Here is a 20,807-nt window from a genome sequence, read left to right as displayed (position 1 = left end):
TGCTGAACCTCCTACCTGGAATGCCCCCTCTGGAGGCTTAAGTCCATAACAGGAACAAATCCAATGTCATTACAACTTCCTCTAATTTTTTTGAGTGTTATAAACATCAGGAAACTATACATATCTTGGAGGAAATGTTACACTCCAAAATTACAAGCCAATTTGTTGAATCACCACTTTAGTCTTGGTAAAAATAAAAAAAAATTAAAAATGTTTTTATAATTTACTCTCCTTTGTAATTCATGTTTTATCCATGTTAATGTTGGTTTTATGTTTATCCTTAAATTGTTAAAATTTATATGATGTATGTATATATTCATGTACAAACATCATAACGTGTTACACAACAAACCAGGAATACAGTCACCACAGACCTTTGTCTTTTACAGTACACTTCAATTCTTAACAGTATGACAGACACCATTTTGTAGTTAAGATTATATAGTTTATTTATCATTACAGTGTATTTCATTTGAATGTGGATACTTTGGAGATGACATTTTGTTTCCATAGCCAACATATCACAGTTACATTTTAGTTAATACATTGGTTGCAAATATGGCAACAAAACATGTCAGGACATTCATTTACGTAACTCATTGTTTCACTTTATAGGTCATGTAGAAAAAAATGATCAATTAACAGTCCTACATTCTCTTCCTGTCCATGCTCTCAAACAACAATTGACATGGGATTACTTTTTGAACTTTTATCATGCCCCTCACAGACTACAGTGCACATGTACATGCACACGCACAAAAACAAACAAACATGTGGAACTTTTGTCCGAAAATTCCACTTGCTCATCAACATCACTTGGGGACTGCAGAGGTTGGGACGCTCCATCACAACAGCATTTTCAACCACCTCAGAGAGAAGAAAGATTACTGTTAAAAAGGAAATGCCACCAACCAACTATTCAATTAATTTAAGCAGTGTCAATGAGCTATACAAAGTTTGAAAGGGAGAGGGAGAGAGAAAACATAAGATTGGAGGGACACAAGGGGGAGGAGAATTCGTGGAAACAACAACAACAACAACAACAACAAAAGCAGCAGCAGCAGCAGCAGCAGCAGCAACCTTTTTTGTTTACAAGTGTCCTGTTCAGCAGCTAAGACATGCAGAATGAAGAGTCTGTGCCTTGTGGTGCCAGAACAGATTTGCTGTAAGGTCAGAGTTGCTGTAAGGTCATGTACACAAACATGAGCATTTCTTATCTGAACTACCGACTGCACTTCCTGTATTAAAAGCTACTGTTGCTACCGTGCTCCTGCCAGATGATTAATGTTGTTGTAAGCTGCTGTCATTACCATTTCTCCTGCACCTCTCTGTCTCCCTCTCTCTCTGTATTTCTCTCTTTCTGTCTCATTGTGTCATACGTATTACTGTTTATTATGCTGATCTGTTCTGTATGCCATCTACTGCCTGTCTGTCCGTCTGGGAAGAGGGATCCCTCCTCAGTTGCTCTCCCTGAGCTTTCTACCTTTTTGTGTGTGTGTGTGGGGGGGGGGGGGTTCATGAGGGTCCCAAGGACAGAGGGATGTCGTATCCTGTAAAGCCCTGTGAGGCAAATTGTGATTTATGATATTGGGTTTTATCAATAACATTGATTGACTGATAAATAAATACATGAATAAATAATAACCATAATATTAACTGTTCACTTATTAAATACAATCATTTCCTCTTGTGTTCATATGTAACATCATAATTTAACTGTTGCATCTTTTCTAAGTTACTGATCAGAATTTTCAACACTAGAGGGCTACAGAAAACATGCAACATCAAGCCTGTCTATTTTCTAGAGGTGTAATTGTTTGAGTCAAATTAACCTTTTCATATTTTCATGACTGAAACAGTTGCATATGAACACATCAGGAGTGAAAGAACCACAAACTCTAACATGCATAAATACATACATTCACAGTCGTAACAGAGACCAACAACCAACATGTGGCAGACAGACCATGATTATATTAATGAACTGACACTATTCACAACAGCTAAAACTCAACTCATTCCACCTGTAATACATGATTGGTTTCACCTAAAATCTCTACACAATAATCATATCAACATACTAAAAACATTTCCACACAACACACTCAAATCTCCCTACAATACACAATCTTCACACAATGGAGTGGGACAGACTCTACACTAACAAATTCACGTGAGTGCAAACCTACACAATTTCAACACAACAACAAACTACAAGTCAGTTTCCTCTTAAAACTCTACAGATAAACAATGACAACAATAATAACACCACCACTGCCTACATTTGCACTGGGACTTTGTATGAGTCACATGAAGCTACACAAACCAACCTGATCTAATCCACATCTAAACACTACGCATTCACCTCTACATCCTGAAAGTCCTCAAACAACCTGTCTAAGTCCTCTAGCTCACCCTGATCATCTCTCACACTAAAACTACACAGAATACCTTCATGATCACTGAAGTACGTGGGCATCACTGCACATTCCACATCATACTGTGCTGTTTTAATATAAACGTGATCAATTAATGTCCCCTTTTCTGTTGTCTCCTGTGTTACATGCTGATGAAATCCTTTTTGCCCCATGAATTTACAAATTGATGATTTTTTCAAAACATTCTCATTAAAATCTCCCATCACTACAACTGTGTCACTAATTGGATTCAACCAATCAAGTAATTTCCCCAGATTTTGTTTAAATAAAGACTTTGGATAACATGGTGGACGATAAATTACTGCCATCAGAATGTTAAATTTGGTACACAGGCACACCAAACACTCCAGATTCAAATCGGGTGCCTGCAGGATGCTACAGTCCAAATTGCCTACGTTGTACAAACCAACGCCACCATGTTCCTGGAGCTCTAACAATTTGGGGTTACTGCTGCTGTAACACAAACCTCACGGACGACTGTGGAAAGCATATCCATCAATTTGGACACTGTCTAACGAGGACTGTGCAGTGAGCCACGTTTCTGTGACAGCAATATATTTAGGCTGTAAATGCTGTGTGCAAGACACCAAATCTGCCAGGTGGCGACTTAAATTTTGAACGTTCATTAAATACACAGAAACTTTGTGCACTTAATGAAGGTTTAGGCTGCTCAATTAAAAATGGGGGCATGCTGTCTAAGGCCTCCTTTATGGCATCCTTGCAGTAAATGGCCTTCTCTTTAAAATCCCTGATGATCAGTCCAGACAAAGCCCTAACACGACTCAAAGCTACATACGCCTGCCCAGGTGCAAACACCTTCTTCAAAGACACTACAGCCTCATCTACCGTTAATCCCTGCACTTTATGCACTGTACACGCCCACGCTAGCCTAAGAGGAAACTGAAATCGCAGACCACCTGCTTTAGTTGCCCTGTCCTCCTCGGGATCAATAGCAGTAGAATACCTGCATTCTACTGCCGCATGTGCACGTGTTTTCCTCCTCTGTGAGCCAATTTTCTCATCATCAAATTTGACATAAACTGTTTTAGGAAACTTCTCATCATTACCAAAATCGATATGAGTTACCGTGCCACATGCGCCATTGACCAGACTGTCCTCAACATCTACATTCTTACATAACATAACACGTGCGTTCCTTGCCAAACACAAACTCTCCGGTAAACATGTGTCCGCATTACTATGATGCCCTGCTGTACATTCCAATTGGCCTGTTTTCCTGTTATGTTTGAAATCTTTGGCTTCTATCTTAACATAATCTGGACACATGGTAATCAACTGCATAAAATTATGCTCAGTTACTTGCATATTGGTTGGAAAAATATGCAAAGCAGAGCTCTCTTCCCCTGTCTCGCAAGTCTTTAATATTTCACCATCACTAGCTAACATGGGGGTGGCCTTTGAACGCACTCTCAACCTGTTCAGCAACGCTGCAAACACACTATCCTTCTGCCTAACTATGGTGTCAACTCCACTATACTAAAACCACACCACAGGTCCACACCAAGCGGACAGCTATACAGAGGCTTCCCTTTAACAGGAGGCAACTGATAGAAGTCTCCAACAGCTATCACACTGACATTACCAAATGGGGAAAAGTCGCCCGTCTGCTTCACCTGCCTTAACCTACCATGAACATATGCCAACAGATTGTGATCAACCATACTGATTTCATCTATGATTACAATTTGGAGGTGACTAAATTTGGCTCTCAAAGAGTTTAGTTTGTCCTCACCCAAAGGGATGTAAGGCAAACTGGCATGTGTGCCAATACTGAATGTGTGATAAACTGTTGCTGCATTTAAATTGTATGCAGCTATGCCTGTAGGTGCAGTTAACAAAACACGAATATCGTCTGGTTGATCACAAAGTGTGGACAACAACCTCCCTGCCTCATACTGAATAACCCTAATTAAATGACTTTTCCCCGTTCCTGCATCACCTGTCACAAACACATGCAGAGGTTCTGGGTTTTTACCCATCACCTTCTGCAAACACCACTGTCTGACCTTATAAAACACATTCACATGTCTCATTCAGAGACCTAACTAAAGCTAAGCCCTCACTTCTACACATCACATTCCTCTTCCTCTCCAACTGCGCTACCTGTCTACTACCAACAACCAAATCTGGCACATTCTCCAGACGTTCTTGTAACTGCTCCTCTACTATCTCAGATCCCTGCTGCTGCCTTCTCTCCTCTAAACACTCAAGGCGTTCAACTTCCTGTTCAGGACACAGCTCCCCCCAAGCATCCTCCTCATCTACACCATGCTGCTCTGCAATCTCCTGCGCACGCTCTAAATCTGGATTATCTACATCAAACACTGCTCTATTATCCTTCACCACGTCCTTAACCGCATGTACTGACCTGTCACTAAATGTCACACTTCCATCCTCATGGAACTGTTCAAACAGCTCAAAGCCTTCAGGTTTGAGGTCTGAGTCAGTTCTATATGGAAGAAACAACTTCAGCAAACTCTGAAAATGCAACTCTGGATGTTCTTTCATGCGCATGTACCGAACAACCGCAAACTGAGTACGTGTTCTCTTCAAAATGAAGCCCAAATCATTTTTCAATCGAATCATGTCCGGAGACTTTTCGTTTTTGGAAAGAACACGATACTCCGACGCAAATGTCGCCATACACATATTTTCAAACACATCACCGTCGGGCCTGTTCCTATATCTATCCACGAAGCTCGTCATCCACATATCTTCTGTGCTAAGATCGTGTGCAGATGCTCTCTGCCTCAAAACACTGAGGGGTAAACTCATCTTCACTATATTATTCCCTGTCGGCACAAACACAACCTTCCTAGAGCACTCCTTCAAATGTAAGTTCGTTAACCTATACACTGGCTCCTGCGCACTAACGTCCCTATTATGCAAATACACACTACCCAACTTCTTCAACGCGTCTTTAGCTGAGACATTCCCTCGGTTTTTGGCTTCTTTTTGGGCATTACTCAATAACAGGCCAATTTCTCTCTCTGCTTTTGTAATATACGATATTATATACACAACAACTGCATACTCATCAGTTACAAAGCTCACATCAATATTAGCGTTCCAACACTTCAACAACTGCTTGCTATACTGATTGACCCAAACTTCATTTACTCCTCTCTTATAAACTACCTTGGTCTTGTTTTGCATTTTCCTATATGCCATTTCAAAAATCTCCTGATTAATGCCCACACTCATAAATAACTCCTCTACACTACCAAACGACTCACTTTCCACTGCTTTCTTAACGGATTCCAATATAGACCTCGCAATCTCTACTTTCATCTTGTTACTCCTCTCAAAACACCTACAGACTGGTTTGTCTTCTGCCTAAGGTCCTCCCCTGTCTTCTCTGCCACCTTCTTGTCACATGTGCATTTTTTTTCTTCTATTTTACAAATAAATGTATGCTCAGACACAGGTTTTGGGAAATTAAAACGACATAGTCTTCTTTTTCCTGCATGACTTTGAATGTCGTTTGGAATGTGTTTGCACTGATGACACAATGTCCAATAATGCGTCATCATCTGAGGGTAACTCACACAATACGTACTTATCAATAAACTCTACAACCTCCTCGTCTGTATTCTTATCAATTTGGGGAGCACCCTCAATCCAAAACAGACAGTGAACATGAGAACCGCGCTGCTGAAACTCAACTCTATAAAAATAATCTATGATTTTGCCAATTGGTTGAGCAGGAGACATGAGAACCTCGTTCAGAAAACAATGCCATCTGTAATCAAACATCCTCGCTGCTGTAAGTGGGTTACCACGCAACAACTGACACCTGTCTGCCCACTCCAAATCCTCTGCCATCTGCGTTCTGCCTTCCTGCTTCAGGATGCTGGTCAGGAGATTCTGCCAGCGCAGATCTGCAGACGAAAACGAGCAAAACCACGTCGGAATCCCTAACTGACGCACACACGCCAAGACGTCCTTCTGCACGGACATCCAAAACGCAGGGGTCCCACGAAGAGGCTTTAAAAACCTAAATCCATCATCAAACTGCAACAACTGCTTCAGAGACTCCTCATCCTTCAGCATACTCCGACTAATCCTTTGAGACCTCTGACCTCCCTTACCTTTACGCAACGCTACAGAAACACTCGACATCACCTGATCAACCTCTGACATGTACTGAGCAAAAAATATGTACTCTACATTACGTGCAAAACGACCATCGCAGTGCATAATCCTATTGTTGAAATAACGCGACAGACTCAACTGATAACGCCGACTGTCATGGAAGGTCTTCTGACCCACAGGAAACAACACAGGGAAACACTTCGCTTCATTACTCTGGTCAGAGAGCATCCTAACTGGACTATTTCGCTCTGCAGGCGCTATATTCACGATATCATCAAAATACTGATCTAATGCTTCCTGACCAATATCAACAGGCATAAGACAAGTGTCCTGAAACATGCAGTGCTGCTGTCTGTCATGTAACATTTCATCTTGTACTATGTCTGCTTATTCTGCTAAATCATCAACCTCAGCCTTTTCTACAACCTGACCAACAACCTCACTTCCTGTACCAGCTTCCTCACTTCCTCTACCAGCTTCATCCTCACTAGCTGATCCTGCCTCTTCCCCGTCCCCATCTTCCTGCCTACAAAACTCACTAATCCACTCCTCATTAAACTCTATGTCTCTATAATGAACATTGGTCCTCTTTAAATACTCCAGCGCCTGTCTTACATGCAACGGATCCACAAACTGGTACTCGTAATGTCCCTTATAGGTCAACTTGCGCTTTAACTTCACCTGCACCAAAGACCCTTCCATACTCGAACGCGGCAACACATCACTAGTTTGCGTAATGTTGGCGGGAACACAGGTCACTGGACCATGTACTCCATTTTGCCCCCCTTTAGGCAATGCCAACATTTTCATGAAAGGAATATGCAAGGCTATCAAATGCTGCTCTATACTATTCAGACATCCCAGTTCTGGTGGAACAGGATCAACATCCAAGTTATTACTCCAACATTCAGCTGGCATCTCACCTGCACTAATCTTACGATGACACATATGACAAATCCACAGCTGACCACAACACACTGATTGTTACATCTATGCAAATACTTCTCACTAATGCACTGTTCTGCAATACCCGCTGTAGCTAAACTTGTACCATACACTTCCCTTACACAGCTCTGCACCTGATTTCTAAACAACAACAACCTATGACACATACAACACACAAAATCTGGACCATCTGACCTTTTCCAAAAACTGCTCCATAACAAAACCAAAGTCGACTGACTTCTCCATCCTCTGCTTCCTACTCAACCTGACGCTATCCATAACCCTCTGTCTGTGCTGGGTGTCTTGTCTATATTTACTAACACTCAGCGCTTTAACTTTCTCCCTGTGCTCGATGCTTTCTCTATACTTCGCTATACTCTTAGCTTTACAACTTGCTTTAACTTTCTCCCTGTGCTCGATGCTTTCTCTATACTTCGCTATATTCTTAGTTTTACAACTCCCTTTAACTTTCTCCCTGTGCTCGATGCTTTCTCTATACTTTGCTATACTCTTAGCTTTACTAATCGCTTTAACCCTCTGCCTGTGCTTGATGCTTTCTCTATACTTAGCTATACTCTTAGCTTTACTAATCGCTTTAACTCTCTGCCTGTGCTGGATGTTCTCTGTTTACTAACCTTCCTCGCTTTAACACTTTCTCTATACAATACGTTCTCCTGATACATCTTCATAAACTTTACGTCTCTCCCTAAGCAACCTACTGATTTTCTCCTGTGTCCCTTTTCTCTGCCTCAAATACTTTGATTTTACAGGCTTACGACCTACGCCTTCAGACCCTACACATTCATTACATCCAACGGCTAACTTCTCACTATCCACAACATCTGTCATTCTAGACCTAATGCTATAACCTGACACATCACTAAGTTTACAGTAACTATAACAAATCTGCAGTCCAGGCTTATGCACACACAGAGTGTTCTCAAAATGCTGTCCCATGACATTCTCTACATAAATACACTCTGCTAACAAACACATAGTGTTACACTTGTACTTCAACCAACGTCCATCATAAAAAGTACACACACTAACTCCTAACCAATCTGCTGTGACCTGGATTTCTACCTCTGTAGCCCAACTGTTCACATTTCTCATCCTGGACTGCTGAAGATATTCTGAAACAGATGAATACTCACTTCTCAGAAGACTTGCATACTTATCTGCATTCCTTTCTAACTCCTTACATACAGCTAGCCTAATCTTGCGATGGTGCTTCTGTGAGCCACTCACAGCCTGAGAGATGGCTCTGAAGAAGCAGTTACCATCAGCCACAATCCTCTCATTTAAACACGGGACCCCTAACAGCCCCACCTCTGTGGACACCAAACCACTGACCTTCCCAAAGTCTATATTCAACTTGTTACACAAAGCTTTACAGACATCTACACTAAGAGGTTGGAAGAGCAGCTCATTTGCCGCAGCACTAACAAATTCTACATCTGCATTAACCTCACTAACATCAAATGTCTTTAATTTCTTCAACACACTAGTGCGAGAAGAAATTTTACACTTTCTACCATCACTAACTGTTGACTCTGCCGCTGAACCACTGCTCACCTGACTGGCTAAAGTCACAACAGAAATGCCAGACAGTGCTGGACTTACAGTTACACCAACACCACACTCAGACACACAATTTCCTGAGGAAATGTGTTTTACCCTCGCCTCAGAAACATCACTAGACTGCCACTGGAGCAGTACTCATCTCAGTAATACAGCTCTCCACAGAAACACAAGACAGCATTGGGCTTGCACCCTCACTGACACTGACGCCACACAGCTTAAAGAGCTTCTGCCTAGAACTGAGACTGTCTGCCAAACAACAGATGTATCCATAGAGATCATCCAGACAATCAAACTGCAACACCACACTTTTACCATCACTATGCACTAACCCAATGTCACAACGCGAGTGACTGTCTACCACAGCAAACCATCCATCCTCACAAATGATGACAGAACTACTCCCACACAGTGTCATAATACATGTACTATACTGTCTGAAGATCCTCTCCAGTCCATTTCTCAGACTGATGAACACACCACTTTCGATGTGTTCACCCTCAGTCACGCCTACTTCACCCAACACTGTGTCACCGTGGCTAAAGCTAAACAACTGCTCACCTACCTCAAACTGCTTTGGCAAATCTGCAACAGAGCAGAGCAGATTTGATTCGTGGCTAAAAATGTTCAGGTCACGCAAACTAGTGTACAACTCATCACCTACAACCAACACGCTATCAACATCAAACCTATCCCACGACAACACACTCAGCGTGTGTTTGGCTAAGCTGGCCAAAGCTATAGCCATACACTGCCGCCCTCCATACACAAACCGCTCATCTCCCTGGTGAAACGTTCCCCTCACAACCTTCCCCAGCCTGAACCCTCTGCTACCCTCTGCTGCCACAACATGACTGTCTGACTCTGACACAACTGCACTAACATCAGGAACACTAACAAAAGGAATAAAAACATCCTTATCTGTGCCGATCCTCTGTGACATCCGGGTTCCCTCCTGGACGGCGGACTTCATCGGCACAGCAAGGCACGCTGCAGCAACCTCCTCCACCACCTCCACGGACAGCTGGGCTGTGACCTGCACCTGGCACAAAAACAAAATATGAGGTTTTACTAAATAATACAACGAAAGACGACATGTTACTGCTTCCTAAAATCATCAATTAGTGACATTATATTTAAAATGAAACACACCTCCTGGACTGCTGGGCCAGGCTTGGAGGCAGACTCGGTCACAGGGGCAGGCACAGGTGTTGCAGACAGAATAAAAATCAAAAACCATTAAAATGCAGCACTCACTTTGTCGCGGCATATGTTTTAGAAATATAAAAAAAATTCCACATCAACATCCTACCAAAAACGAACAAACAAACAAACAAACAAAAAAAAAAACCAAACACCAACCTGCCACTTTCGTCCTCTGCGCGTTGTGGCAACACCTCTCGGCTGATGCTTCACACGGAAGGTCTGTAGGAAGGAAAACAAACCTATTTAAAAACTGTCCTCCCGATTTGACCTCTACAGTATTGACACAATGTGTAAACAGCTTACCTGCCCAGCTGGCGGATCAGCAGGGCAGCCAGAGCCAGAAGAAGGGGAAACCTTCTCCATGGCGTCCAACATGCCACTGCTGAACCACACAGGGTTGGACGGGATGACAGACTGTCCCACCAGAGATGTTCCAGCCTTACAAAACAAAAACAGAGTTGGTTCGATTTCATTTTTGGAACAAAAAACTTTGCACAGCTTTAAGCCACAAATTGTCTTGAAGCAACACATTACCTCGCCCTGCCGTCCACCCTGCCGTCCAACCACCGCCCACTCGCTGGGGTCACTGTGACGCGGCACGGGAACGTGCCCCGTCACGACCAGACTGGGGGACACCCGGCCACCCGACGATCTCCGGGGAGACACCAGAGGCGCGGGCGGAGGGGGTGCCAGCTGGAGGTAGGCCACGTTCCACAGCAGCTGCACCAGGATGGGCATGCCATCGGAGTCGCTGAGGTGTACCTGAAAGACAGTTTAACACAACCAACATGTCACTCCAAAAACATGAAACTCCACCACGTCTTATATCACACCAACAAAGTATCCTGTACTTACGCCATCATGGCACCACAGCTCCAACCGATGGACTGGGAAGTGCGCAACCATTTCTTCATTAATTCCCTTAAACAAGCACATAACACAACAGTCTGTTCACAACTACCAAATAAACACTGATAACAGTGACTGCAATAACAAAAAAAGGAAAAACAAATAAATAAATACATAAAACACACCTTGGGCCAGTGGCTGCAGACGGTGGTCAGGAGCACACCGAAGTCCAACGCCGCCTCACTGATGGTCCTGCTGGCAGTGAGGTTGTTGCTCAGCGCGAGCACACACACGGCATCCAGGGTCCACGGAACAGCAGCACGCAGCACCTCCGTCCTCAGCTCCCTGGCGTCTGCACCTGGAACAGACTGAAAACCAAAAGACAGACAGCCCTCCGGGATGGCCACTAACCCGTACACGATGGCGGGCAGGTGGGAGTCTCCAACAACAAACACGTGCTGCGACAACAGAGACATTGCTTTAGAACACAGACACCAGGCATGACACCATGCAACCATCACTGTCTTTATGAATAAGACAAATCATACCTGCTTCTCTGGATGCTGAGCTGGAGTGACCAACTTGAAGCTGCGCTGGGTCAGCTCCGAAGTTGGCCATCTCCGCACACGATGGTGGTAACCAGTACCACGCCCTGTTCAGGCAAATCAAAATTCAACAATGTCAACACATGTTTTACACATCTTTAAATTACATATTATTTGTACCATTGAAACATGTAAAAAAAACCTATGTGATACATACGAGCACGAAACTCGGGGACAGGTGGCAGGGGTGTCCAAGTCTGCGCCGTCGCCATCCTCCTCTTCATGGCCTGGGCACACCGGTGGGACTTGGCACGGGGCATCTAAAAACATACACAAACAACCAAAACAAATTAATTCAACATTCACAAAGAAATCATACAAATCACTCTGACTCAAAAGCCACACTACTCTGGCCTCAGCCTTCAAATACATACATAGCTCAACTTACCTTGGAAGCAGTAGACAGACACCTACTAAAATAATCAAGTGTGTGTGTGTGTGTGTGTGTGTGTGTGCGTGTGTATGTACGGAATCAGAAATGTGTTGATCAGTTGGTTATGTGTGTTCACAATTGAATGAATGTATCTGTGTGTGTAGTGTACAAGTTCTGGATCAGAGGATCACAGATGTAGTGCAGATCGCAGGTCAATCGCAGTTGTCAAAGCAGGAGGGTAGCAGATCACACTGTCAAGTGAGAGGGCTATCTGTAGATTAAAGAAAACGCATTGCTTTATTTAACAATAAGTGTGATGTAGAAAATCAGTACAATTAAATGCCTGCTAGAGACAATGATGTAATAACATACCTATAAGATATAAATCAACAGCATTTCTCTCTACATATTCTGGATAAACTGCTGCTGTATAATTTTTTTTATATATTTTTTTAAACATAACATGATAACATGATAAAATGACCGACACAGTCATCCATTTTAAGAGATCTTACATTTAAACAATATGCTCATCTAACACAACAGCATCCATATTAAAACATGTTCTCATTGAAAGTAAAATGGCTGACACTACATTACAAATCTCTAACCTACAGACACACAGCTACACAGAGCTTTCATTTTAACAGTATATGCTACTTCATCAAAATCCACCAACAAATGTTAAACATCCATCCAACATGCATTGCACTGTGTTTTACATTTCACAGTATTTCTTTAAATCAACCACTTGTTCATTAGACGTCGAGTTTAACAGAAGTTAGCTGTAGTTACCCAAAAAGTTTATTCACTCAAGGCTAACATCAAACAAAGCTAACAGCTGATGGACATTAGCATAAATACAAAGCCAAAACCATCAATAAATGTTTAAAATCCATCACCGACACAGTCATCCATTTTAAGAGATCTTCCATTTAAACAATATGCTCATCTAACACAACAACATCCATATTAAATGTCCTTACTGAAAGGAAAATGGCTGACACTACATTACAAATCTCTAAGGTATAGACGCACAGCTACACAGAGCTTTCATTTAAACAATATAGGCTCAACTAACACAACAGCATTATTAAATATATGTTCATACTGAAAGTAAAATGGCTGATACTACATTACAAAACGCAGAGCTACAGACACACAGAGCTACAGTCACACAGCTACACATAAATTTAATTTAAATAACATGTTCAACTAACACAAAAGCATCCATATTAAATACAATTACTACATTACACAAGTCAATCTACACCCCAACTGGGCTAAATAACATTGACAGAAACAGAGACAAACACACACATACACTCTGTAATTTCAGTCTCAGCAGGATTCAACAGCATCACAACAATCAACACATCACATTACAGTCAGACTACAGTTGATGAACAGTGGGTAAATGTAGGTCAAATATAGCTGTGTTCAATAATACTGCTTCCCACTAGCATCAGCAAAAATCCTGTTTGACCAAAAACCTTCAAGAAATGCTTAAAATACATCACATGTATTGTGCTTCATCTTACAGCCTATTTAATATTTGTTTAACTCAACCACTTGTACATTAGCCATCGAGTTTATCACACAACAGTTAGTTGTAGTTACCTGAAAAGCTAAAAAGGCTAACATCAAACACAATACACAGCTAACGGACATGAGCATAAGTACAAATCAAAATCCATCAATAAATATTAAAAATCCATCTCACATCCACTGCACTGCCTTTAAAATTTCACAGTATTTCTTTAATGTGCCTTAGCAATCGAGTTTACCACAGTAAAGTGAGCTACAGTTAGCAGCGCAAAGTCATCACCTAAGCTAGCATAAGGCAACATGTTGTCATCACAAAACACACCACTAACAGACATAAGCATCAGCATAAATCATGCTACTTCATCAAAATTCACCAACAAATGGTAAAAATCCATCTCACATGCACGGCAGTGCATTTTACATTTCACAGTATTTCTTTTAATCAACCACTTGTGCATTAGGCGTCGAGTTTAACAAAAGTTAGCTGTAGTTACCCAAAAAGTTTATTCACTCAAGGCTAACATCAAACAAAGCTAACAGCTAACTGACATTAGCATAAACAAAGCCAAAACCATCAATAAATGTTTAAAATCCATCGCCGACAGTCATCCATTTTAAGAGATCTTCCATTTAAACAATATGCTCATCTAACACAACAACATCCATATTAAATACAATTAAATACATTACACAAATCAATTTACACACCAACTGGGCTAAATAACATTGACAGAAACACAGAGACAAACAGACACATACACTCTGTAATTTCAGTCTCAGCAGGACTGAACAGCATCACAACAATCAACACATCACATTACAGTCAGACTACAGTTGATGAACAGCTGCTAAATGTAGGTCAGATATAGCTGTGTTCAATAACACTGCTTCCCATTAGCATCAGCAAGAATCCTGTTTGACCAAAAACCTTCAATAAATACTTAAAATACATCACATGTATTGTGCTACATCTTTTAGCCTATTTAATATTTGTTTAACTCAACCACTTCTACATTAGCCATCAAGTTTATCACACAACAGTTAGCTGTAGTTACCTGAAAAGCTAAAAAGCCTAACATCAAACACAATATACAGCTAACGGACATTAGCATAAGTACAAATCAAAATCCATCAATAAATATTAAAAATCCATCTCACATCCACTGCACTGCCTTTAAAATTTCACAGTATTTCTTTAAATCAAGCATCTGTGCCTTAGCAATCGAGTTTACCACAGTAAAGTTAGCTACAGTTAGCAGCACAAAGTCATCACCTAAGCTAGCATAAGGCAACATGTCATCACAAAACACACCACTAACAGACATTAGCATCAGCATAAATCATGCTACTTCATCAAAATCCATCAACAAATGTTAAAAATCCATCTCACATGCACGGCACTGCGTTTTACATTTCACAGTATTTCTTTTAATCAACCACTTGTGCATTAGGCATCAAGTTTAACAAAAGTTAGCTGTAGTTACCCAAACAGTTAATTCATTTAAGGCTAACATCAAACAAAGCTAAGAGCTAATGGACATTAGCATAAACACAAAGCCAAAACCATCAATAAATGTTTAAAATCCATCACCGACAGTCATCCATTTTAAGACATTTTCCATTTAAACAATATGCTCATCTAACACAACAACATCCATATTAAATGTTCTTACTGAAAGGAAAATGGCTGACACTACATTACAAAACGCAGAGCTACAGACACACAGAGATACAGTCACACAGCTACACATAAATTTAATTTAAATAACATGTTCAACTAACACAAAAGCATCCATATTAAATACAATTACTACATTACACAAGTCAATCTACACCCCAACTGGGCTAAATAACATTGACAGAAACAGAGACAAACACACATACGCTCTGTAATTTCAGTCTCAGCAGGACTGAAGAGCATCACAATCAACATATAACATTACAGTCAGACTACAGTTGATGAACAGTGGGTAAATGTAGGTCAAATATAGCTGTGTTCAATAATACTGCTTCCCACTAGCATCAGCAAAAATCCTGTTTGACCAAAAACCTTCAAGAAATGCTTAAAATACATCACATGTATTGTGCTTCATCTTATAGCCTACTTAATATTTGTTTAACTCAACCACTTCTACATTAGCCGTCGAGTTTATCACACAGTTAACTGTAGTTACCTGAAAAGCTAATTCACTCAAGGCCAACATCAAACACAATACACAGCTAACGGACATTAGCATAAGCACAAATTAAAATCCATCAATAAATATTAGAAATCCATCTCACATCCACTGCACTGCCTTTAAAATTTCACAGTATTTCTTTAAATCAACCACTTGTGCATTAGGCGTCGAGTTTATCAAACAAAAGTTAGCTATAGTTATCTGAAAAGCTAATTCACTCAAGCCTAACATCAAATGAAGCTAACAGCTAACGGACATTAGCACACAAAGCCAAAACCATCAATAAATGTTTAAAATCCATCGCTCCCATCCACTGCACTGCCTTCAACACTCACTAATATATGTCCACATCAAGCAGCTGGGTCTTAGGAATCAGTAGAGTTAGCTACATTTCACGTTAGCAGCACAAAGTTATAACACAACAAGCTGACACTAAGCTAGCATAAAGCTAACAGGATTAACAAGGCCACTTACCTCAGAGTCGATGTGAAAACGCTGATCACGCCCTGCAGCATGAGGCTTTTATGAGCTCCGATGATGATGATGAGCAATCATGCCACCGGGAGGTCCAATCAGCTATCACTGCACGTAGGCACTAATCCATGTGGAGTCAAATGTCAGCGTTCTGCAGGAACCTGTTTCTTTTGCGGGGTTTTCCTCAGAAAAAAAAAAAATGACATGACGTAGTAGCAATTCAGGATTCAGCAGCGCAGTGTGTGTGTGTATTGCACGGAATGCTGTGAGCTAGAGTGGAGAGGGCTCTAAAAATCGTCTAAAACTTTTGTCTTTAACTCGCTGCCATGGCCACAATTTTCACTGTACATACACAATTTATACCAAAAAACGTAGGAAAATTTGTCCTGCTCACAGATATGTTGACATGGAATCTCTCACACGTACACATTTTTGCTGAGTGGCTCCAAAGCGAAGGGAGCGCTGATTTTTTTCTCATTCACTCCCATGTAAACTGAGAGGAGAAATTTCTGGAAACAGCTGAGGTGCAACACATTTTAAACTCGCTCCTGTGATCACATTTTTGACTCGAGAGATATAAAACACGACACGTGCGTTCACGAGAAGTGGCTGTCTCTCATCATCACTTTATTTTCTTGAACAGACTAACGGTTTGGGTATGGGAAGAACTTGTTTGAGGAGTCCAAACCCATATTAAACAGCCTTTGCTCATCTGCTCTCTCTGAGCTCTCTGTGTGCCCCTCAGGTGCAGGCAAGTCATTAATCGCCATGACAACGGCTGCACACACAGACACGCTCACACGGCTCTGTGTGTGTGTGCGTGTGTGTGTGTGTGTGAGTCTCACAATCTTTAAAGGACAGATTACAGCAGCAGAATCTTCATTTGAAACAGCAAATACACATTATCAGGGATGGAGCAGTGATTTTAAATGTGGGGGTGTTCCAGGGGTGGCACATGAGCACCACATCCTGCCTGCCTTTGGCTGTTTCCCTCTCCAAAATTAATGCTCCCAGACAGTATTCAGAGGTTCTTCCAACATAGAGTCGGTCATTATGAACTGAGAGTCATTCATTATGAACATGCATATTTATTAAAATAAATTTAATCTGTTATCAATTCTTAATATGAACATATACCAAACCATATCATATCATACCATTTTTCTATGCTGGTGCACTGCCAGGGTGGGCAAATGGGTTTACCTTTGGAAAATGTGTGGGGGGGGTGAAATCATCTTGCTGTAAAAGCGGGGGTGTGAAAACACCCCCATCCCCCACGGGTGCGACGCCCCTGCACATTATTAACCCCTACAGTGCCAAAATGGGCTCTCTAGCGCCACATAGGTGCACTAAACTGGCCACTGCGGCCCATAGGAAAGTCTACAACTGCTCAAACCAAAACTGGCGTGTTTGAGCTACAAATCACGCGCTGACACCCATGACCTAAATCCAACAGGAAGTGAGCTCCTTGCCCTTTCAAAGTAAGATTTCCCCTCAAACGTGCTCTTAAAAAAAACATCTCCTCCTTCACCGTTTATCGTATCGGCTTCAAACAGGCACAAGTGCAAGCTCAACTGCTGCTAAACAGATCTTCTATATAACTTTATCTCTCTCACCATTACTTTATTTTGATGAAGGGCAAACGGTTTGGGAATGGGAAGAGGTTTCCTCTGTGTTCTGTCTGTCTGTCTCTGCTCTTCTGCCAGGTGCACATGGCAACCGCTGTCACACACAAACTCCATTTTAACCCTTTAGGTGCCAGAGTTTATTGAGGAAAATATTCCATTTTCATTTCAACATTTCAAAAGACTGTGGCTTTAAAGTGGTGAGAGATAAAGGCATACTGTAAATCAGAAGACTATTCATCATGACCCGAAGTTTGTCATGGGAGTAAATTAACTCATCTAATTTGCATATTGTGTCGTCACTAGGCGGCGGCCATATTGGATTTCATAAATCTCAGTAAAACAACATTTTGAACATATTTACACAGCATATTTATTTTGTTTTGTGTTGTTTTTGTCATCTCATCCTCAAAATAAAGGAAGAGGAATCTGATGGGAATAAATTAACCCATCTAATTTGCATATTTTGGCGTCATTAGGCGGTGGCCATATTGGATTTCATAAATCTCAGTATAACAACATTTTGAACATATTTACACAGTAGATTTCTTTTGTTTTGTGGTGTTTTTGTCATCTCATCCTCAAAAAAAGGGGAGGGGAATCTGATGGGAGTAAATTAACTCATCTAATTTGGAGATTGTGGCGTCACTAGGCAGCGGCCATATTGGATTTCATAAATCTCAGTAAAACAACATTTTGAACATATTTACACAGTAGATTTATTTTGTTTTGTGTTGTTTTTGTCATCTCATCCTCAAAAAATAGGAATAGGAATCTGATGGGAAGAAATTCGCTCATCTAATTTGCATATTGTGACATCACTTCTACACACCTACAGCTACAGAAAGCATTCAAACATCAAAACGTTCAGCTCTGTAAGGATTTTCTGATGTTTGTGGCAATATGTTTGATATTTCTAAGTAATTCACAGTGACGACATAAGCTGGGGGCCAAAACGGGCGCGAGTGCGAAGTCCCGCCCAACGCTGCTTGCAGCTTTAATTAGGGACCTCGGCTGAAGGGCGAGGACCCTATTGTTCTTGTAAAGTTTATTATTAGGGACCTCGGCTGAAGGGCGAGGACCGTATTGTTCTTGTAAGGTTTATTATTATTATTATTATTATTATTATTAGGGACCTCGGCTGAAGGGCGAGGACCCTATTGTTCTTGTAAGGTTTATTATTATTATTATTATTATTATTATTAGGGACCTTGGCTGAAGGGCGAGGACCCTATTGTTCTTGTAAGGTTTATTATTATTATTATTATTATTATTATTATTATTATTATTATTATTATTATTATTATTATTAGGGACCTCGGCTGAAGTACGAGGACCCTATTGTTCTTGTAGCGTTTATTATTAGGGACCTCGGCTAAAGGGCGAGGACCCTATTGTTCTTGTAAGGTTTATTATTAGGGACCTCGGCTGAAGGGCGAGGACCCTCTTATTCTTGTAGCGTTTCTTATTATTAGGGACCTCGGCTGAAGGGCGAGGCGGCGGCCATATTGGATTTCATAAATATCAGTAAAAAAGCCTTTTGAACATATTTACACGGTACATTTCTTTTATTTTGTGCCATTTTTGTCATCTTAGCCTCGAAATAAGGGAACAGGAATCTGATGGGAGTAAATTAACTCATCTAATTTGCATATTGTGGTGTCACTACATGGCAGCCATATTCGATTTCATGAATCTCAGTAAACACCATTTTGAACATATTTACGCAGTACATTTCTTTTGTTTTGTATTGTTTTTGTCATCTCGTCCTCAAAATAAAGTAAGAGGAATCTGATGGGAATGAATTAACTCATCTAATTTGCATATTGTGACATCACTTCTACATACCTACAGCTACAGAAAGCATTTAAACATCAAAACGTTCAGCTCTGTAAGGATTTTCTGATGCTTGTGGCAATATGTTTGATATTTCTAAATGATTCACAATGACGACATGAGCTGGGGGCCGAAATGGGCGCGAGTGCGAGGTCCCGCCAAACGCTGCTTGCAGCTTTAATTAGGGACCGAGCCCTAAGGCAGAGGACTGCTCACAGAGCTCACAGAGCAGTCCAGAGCAGAGCAGTCCTCGCCAAAGGCGAGGACCCTATTGTTTTTGCTCCGTTTATTATTATTATTATTATTATTCTTTCTCCCGCCGCCTCTTTGAACTGGAATTTGACCCCCTAAACATGCTCAAAAACTCACCAAAATTGGCACGCACATCAGAACCAGTGAAAAATTTTAGAAAATCATGACATTAACCCCTAAAGTGCCAAAATGGGCTCTCTAGCGCCACCTAGGCACACAAAAATGGCCGCCACGGCCTGTAGGAATGTCGTAGAAACATGAAACCAAAAGTGGCGTGTTCGTCTCATGAAGACCTAAAAATCATGCGCTGACACCCCTGACCTACAGTACAGGCCAAAAGTTTGGACACACCTTCTCATTCAATGCGTTTTCTTTATTTTCATGACTATTTACATTGTAGATTCTCACTGAAGGCATCAAAACTATGAATGAACACATGTGGAGTTATGTACTTAACAAAAAAAGGTGAAATAACTGAAAACATGTTTTATATTCTAGTTTCTTCAAAATAGCCACCCTTTGCTCTGATTACTGCTTTGCACACTCTTGGCATTCTCTCCATGAGCTTCAAGAGGTAGTCACCTGAAATGGTTTCCACTTCACAGGTGTGCCTTATCAGGGTTAATTAGTGGAATTTCTCGCTTTATCAATGGGGTTGGGACCATCAGTTGTGTTGTGCAGAAGTCAGGTTAATACACAGCCGACAGCCCTATTGGACAACTGTTAAAATTCATATTATGGCAAGAACCAATCAGCTAACTAAAGAAAAACGAGTGGCC

General features: G+C 41.2%; 1 protein-coding gene and 2 pseudogenes across 2 annotated transcripts; all 3 read right to left on the bottom strand.

The window, feature by feature from the left end:
* Positions 1 to 423: 423 nt before the first annotated feature.
* LOC144462702 (uncharacterized) lies at positions 424 to 6,920 on the bottom strand (annotated as a pseudogene). The gene has a single exon (XR_013490911.1). The product of XR_013490911.1 is annotated as an uncharacterized LOC144462702 (transcript).
* Positions 424 to 20,389, bottom strand: LOC117247236 (uncharacterized). Its single transcript, XM_078166821.1, has 11 exons — positions 16,316 to 20,389; positions 12,129 to 12,384; positions 11,898 to 12,000; positions 11,684 to 11,787; positions 11,321 to 11,593; positions 11,142 to 11,207; positions 10,821 to 11,048; positions 10,590 to 10,724; positions 10,443 to 10,505; positions 10,233 to 10,253; positions 424 to 10,122 (listed from the first exon to the last, which is right to left on the bottom strand). Exons 3-11 carry the CDS (start codon positions 11,998 to 12,000, stop codon positions 9,196 to 9,198), a joined length of 1,920 nt encoding a protein of 639 aa, XP_078022947.1. The 5' UTR covers positions 12,129 to 12,384; positions 16,316 to 20,389; the 3' UTR covers positions 424 to 9,195.
* On the bottom strand, positions 6,942 to 8,348 carry LOC144462803 (uncharacterized; annotated as a pseudogene).
* Positions 20,390 to 20,807: the final 418 nt, after the last annotated feature.

This window comes from Epinephelus lanceolatus, chromosome 4, assembly GCF_041903045.1.
Source record: "Epinephelus lanceolatus isolate andai-2023 chromosome 4, ASM4190304v1, whole genome shotgun sequence".
In the NCBI taxonomy this organism is placed as follows: Eukaryota; Metazoa; Chordata; class Actinopteri; order Perciformes; family Serranidae; genus Epinephelus; species Epinephelus lanceolatus.
Note: the sequence above shows the minus strand (reverse complement) of the source record. Positions and strands in the feature narration are given on the sequence as shown.